The following is a 4,743-nucleotide window of genomic DNA, read 5'->3' as shown; positions in this document are numbered from 1 at the left end:
GTAGGTAAGATGTAGAGAGCAACTAACTACCCCTTTTGGGGGACCTCTAGGGGTCACATTTGGTGCCCTGAGAGCACGCCAAATGGTGTATCTAGCCGCCGCCACATGTTGCGTGATGGGATCCCTTTGGATTATTTTCTAAATTTTTTGTACGCGTTTTTAGGTTTTTAATGAGGTTTTTTCTGAGTTTTTTTTTGGCTTTTAGGTTTTCACCCGGTTTTCCCTGGGTTTTGGAGAAAAAAATCACGTTTTTTTTGCGCGGAGAAAATTTTTCTGGAAAAAAGAAAAAAAAAATCTATGCACGACGAGACACGCATATTTGCTTCTCGTGGAGGCACAGATTTGCGTCTTCGAGAAGCATAGCTAGAAGAGAGAAAAAAATGTGTTTCAACGAGAATCATAGATTTCACTGTGCTCGTTCAGTACACGCCATTGGGCTTTGGGCCTCAATGCAGGAAAGGCCGATCACAACCCAGCAATAATAATAGTACTCAAATGCTTCAAACTTTTGCGAACCAACTTGTGCTTGGATGGTAGAGGGACAGCGGTATCTCCAGACCACCAGGGTTCAAATCCTGGTGCTCGCATTATTTCTGAATTTGTTTTCAATTTTTCGGCGATGCGCTGTTTCTCAAAAAAAAAACTTCAAACTTTTCACAGTTCAGAGTTAAGTTGCTTTTGCTGAATATACAGGAGTACTACTATAATGTTCAGAGTTGAAGCACACGTTTCCGGAGAATTGGATAACAGGAACGCTAGAAACCTACTTCTATTTGAAACGGAGCTATCCAAAACATGCAGACATCCACTTTTCAGATTGTTATAGAGCAATGGTGATATGAATTTCAAAATAAAGAAAATTCTAGAACCAAACATATAGCTGCAGACTGCAGATCTACCTGCAGCGCGAGAGGGCCCTACGGTACCGAAACAAATGATTTTACAGCTTTGCCCAGAAGATCACATCTGTTTTATCTCTCACACTGACCAGGTGGAAATTCCTGTCACTACAGCATATTTGCGTACAAAAATGAAGCAAAAATGTACAGATGGACATTGCTAAGGCGATTCCAGCATGCCGGCAAATAGACTAGAAGACCACCTTCTCCTTCTTCACGAGGATCGGCGGGTCAACATCGATGCCCATGTTAGCGGCAGTGCCCGCTATGATTCTCATGGCGGACTCGATGGTTTTGCAGTTCAAGTCAGGCAGCTTCTCCTGGGCGATTGTGCGTACTTGGTCCACTGTCACCTTTCCAACCTTCTCGCGCTGTGGCTCCTTTGAGCCCTTCTCAACACCTGGGAATCAGAATTAATAAAATGGAGGTAAGGAACCGCTCACTGAGCAGTTATAAAGCCTAATATAAACTACAGTAAACAGAAAGTTGAGGAACCAACCAAATGTGTAGAAATTTTAGTGGCTAACTTATGACTTGTTTATTTTCAGAGAAACTAATGACTTACCAATCCAACAGACAGTAATAAGTTGTGCCAAGTACAGCCAAAAAAGAAACTGTACATATATAACGGAGTAGCACATGCGGTGCAAGCTGTTTTTCTGCCTGTTTATTTTTTTAGCTTTTTTGGCCTGCTTGTCAGTGATGCAATGCCTTATGGAGTAATGAAAGCCTAGAATGATAGTTAGGGAAAATGAAATGGACAACAAATTTGGTGAGGCTTATATACTCTGAACTTGGAGCCCAGTAGAAACCCCAGTGTTAGCTGAACAGGAAATTTAATGTGTTAAGTTATGCATATTGCATTGTACCCAAATAATTTAACTAAGTATTAACTCAAAGGATTGGTTTTGTAGAGGTCCATATGCAATTCATCAGATACAGATAAAGGATTAGTATCTCCCATGTGTGCAAAATTGGTATGCAGATAGCAATTCACAGACCACTTTCCCTGTCAGTAGCTAACATTTTCGTATATGCATTTATAATTCAAATTATTAATAATAGCGTAATGAATCATTAATCAGTCCCTCTACTGTCTGCACATGCTTAAAACTCAACCATGGTATTCTTATGGAATTTGAACAACCTAGGCCCCCACAGACACTAGCAAATCAACCTAGTTACTTCCATTTCACTTTTGTCCAATTATCCCCATATATCTTCAATTTGGTGCATGAACCTCAAATTATCCCCTAGTTATTATTAAAATTATTAATAATAGCATAATGAATCATTAATCAGTCCCTCTACAGTCTGCACATACTTTTAAAACTTACCAATAGTATTCTTATAGAATTTGAACAAGGCCCACGGACACTAACAAATCAATCTAGCTACTGCATTTACCTTTTGCCCAATTATCCCCATATATCTTCAATTTGGTGCATGAACCTCAAATTATGAACAACTTGGTGCTAATCAACAGGGTGCATACCTGCAGCCTTGAGGAGCAGCACTGATGCAGGGGGTGTCTTCAAGATAAAGGTGAAGCTCTTATCCTGCAAAACACAAAGGCAATGGCACACGCATCATGAGAATCAACCCACATGACCAATACATTCTGCACACACATTTAACATTCAGACTCGCGGGATTAATCAACAGTGCAAGCTCACATCGAACACGGTGATCTCGACGGGGATGATGTAGCCGGGCTTGTCGGCCGTCTTGGCATTGTAATCCTTGCAGAAGGCCATGATGTTGACACCCTTGGCACCGAGCGCGGGGCCGACGGGCGGCGCCGGCGTCGCCTTGCCCGCCTCCAGGGCCAGCTTTATGATGCCAACCACTGCAGAACAACACACACACATATCGGGCGCAGTTTAGCCGGAGCACTAGACGGGGGCCGCACAAGACCACGCCGGGTGGGATGAAGGTGGAGGCGAGCGCAGGCACGGACCTTTCTTGGGCTTGGCCCCGGGCTTGGGGGGCGCCATGGCCCTGACGGCGAACACCCTCCGCGAGGGCGTGGCCGCGGCCGCGAGCGCCGCCGGGCGGAGGAAGGAGGAGGGGGCGCCGAGGAAGGACGAGGTGAGCTTCTTGGCGGTCGGGGACGGGAGGCCGTGGAGGGATAAGGTTGTGGTGGCCATGGCTGTGCACTGGAGGGAGGAGGAGTCGGCTGCTCTCTGCTCTGCTCTGCTCTTCTTTCCTATCTTCTTCTATCCGCTACCTGCTGGGCTAAGGTTAGAGAAGGCGCTGTACGAGTGAGTTCGTCTTCGCTCGGAGGACACGGTTTTCATCTTGCCAAGGACGGCTCCCGTGTTCTCCGAAAAATGCTTGTGTGAGTCAAACGAAAGCCCCTGTGTATCGATCAAAATGTTCACATTAGTACCAATAAAATTGTTCAACGATTTTAAAAAAAAAATTGTTCAACATGTAAAAAAAAACTCTGCGGTTAATAACTTTTAAAATTATGTTCCATCCTTCTATGGAAATAACATTTTGTTAAATAAACTGTTGAAATAAAAAGTAATAGAATCTGCAGATAAATCAACAAATAAAAGGTACTCGATGCAGATTAAACCCTTCTAAACATGTTCCTCACTCTTTGAAAAATGTTCACGTGTGTCAAATAAAATGTTCACACAACTTAAAAAATATCTATGAATAATATGATTAACTGGAAAAAAATCTGTGAAATATCTTCGACCTTCCAAAAAACAAGTCCATATTTAAGTGCAAGCTTCATATAACTTGAGTGTGCCAACAGATAATTTTCCTTGCACTAAACCTCTTGTTTCCCTTCTTCTCTCAACATGCTAGTATGCCACCTCAGTATGCAACATGCATGGGAAAAGATTCACCATAACATGGAACATGCATAGAAAAAACCACCTTAACATGCAACATGCATGTGAATTTCCATTTTATTATGCTATTTGTATTTAATAAACAATTTAGAACTGTACAATATTATCCTATGGACGCGACTAACCACCAGTCGGCAGGACGATAAGCATCAGATCTGCACGATCATCCATCCCGGGTCCCTCCCGCGCGATTCACTTCGCGAGAGCCACCCACGATGACTGAGCGAGCCTTCTTTAGCGAGGCCCAACACGTGCACCGAGTTCGGCCCAAAACACAGCCACTCTGGCCCACATTCCCCCTCACGTGACTTACCACACTAATACCTAGTTTCTTACCTCCATCGCAAGAAATAGCCACACCTGCCCCAATCTGTTCTCCTCTCTCCCCGACGCACATCCATTGCCAACGACCTGCGCCCCAGATCTAATCCACCAGAAAAACCTACGAAAAACACTACAACACAAGGATTTGAGATAGGGGACTGGTTTACAACATCAATATCACAAGGGTTACCACCAGTTCGTCTGAATTTCATCATAATCAGAGGAAAAACAAAGGAGGTAAGTGAAAAAACAACAAAAATGTAGCCATTTTACTGCATCTGTGTAATATCATCCGTTATAATTAAGTTACCACTCAAATTCAATCAGGTTACCAACAATAGATTGAATAGAGTGTCAGCATCAGAGAGAAAGTAAAGCACATTGGACCCCGACCCCGAGCTCCCTCCTCCGCCTAGGGTTCCTGCGCCGCCGCCGGCGGCTCCCCACGCGGAGCCGCGGCCGCGGCCGGAGCTCGCCATCGCCACGCGCCTCTCCCTCTCCCCCATCCCTCCCCCCGCCCCTCCCCCCTTCCCCGTACCCCCCGCGTCGCCTTCCCGGGCGAGGCGGCCGGGGGGCCCTTCCGCCGCTCCCCTCCAGGCTCTCTCCTCGCATCTCCTTCCTCCCGCCGTCGCCAGCATGCGCCGCCGAGC

General features: G+C 45.3%; 1 protein-coding gene across 1 annotated transcript; it reads right to left on the bottom strand.

Moving 5' to 3' along the window:
• Positions 1-823: 823 nt before the first annotated feature.
• Positions 824-3,171, bottom strand: LOC123093770 (50S ribosomal protein L11, chloroplastic). Its single transcript, XM_044515822.1, has 4 exons — positions 2,860-3,171; positions 2,576-2,748; positions 2,395-2,458; positions 824-1,299 (listed from the first exon to the last, which is right to left on the bottom strand). Exons 1-4 carry the CDS (start codon positions 3,047-3,049, stop codon positions 1,091-1,093), a joined length of 636 nt encoding a protein of 211 aa, XP_044371757.1. The 5' UTR covers positions 3,050-3,171; the 3' UTR covers positions 824-1,090.
• Positions 3,172-4,743: the final 1,572 nt, after the last annotated feature.

The sequence above is a fragment of the Triticum aestivum genome, chromosome 4B (assembly GCF_018294505.1).
Source record: "Triticum aestivum cultivar Chinese Spring chromosome 4B, IWGSC CS RefSeq v2.1, whole genome shotgun sequence".
NCBI lineage: Eukaryota > Viridiplantae > Streptophyta > Magnoliopsida > Poales > Poaceae > Triticum > Triticum aestivum.
This window is presented reverse-complemented; position numbering and strand designations above follow the sequence as displayed.

Coding starts and splice junctions, on each gene's coding strand:
- LOC123093770 (XM_044515822.1), bottom strand. CDS start 3,049: ATGGCCACCACAACCTTATCCCTCCACGGCCTCCCGTCCCCGACCGCC. Junction 2,459..2,575: donor TCGAGATCACCGTGTTCGAT/GTGAGCTTGCAC, acceptor TGTGTTTTGCAG/GATAAGAGCTTCACCTTTAT. Junction 1,300..2,394: donor GCTGCTCCTCAAGGCTGCAG/GTATGCACCCTG, acceptor TCTGATTCCCAG/GTGTTGAGAAGGGCTCAAAG.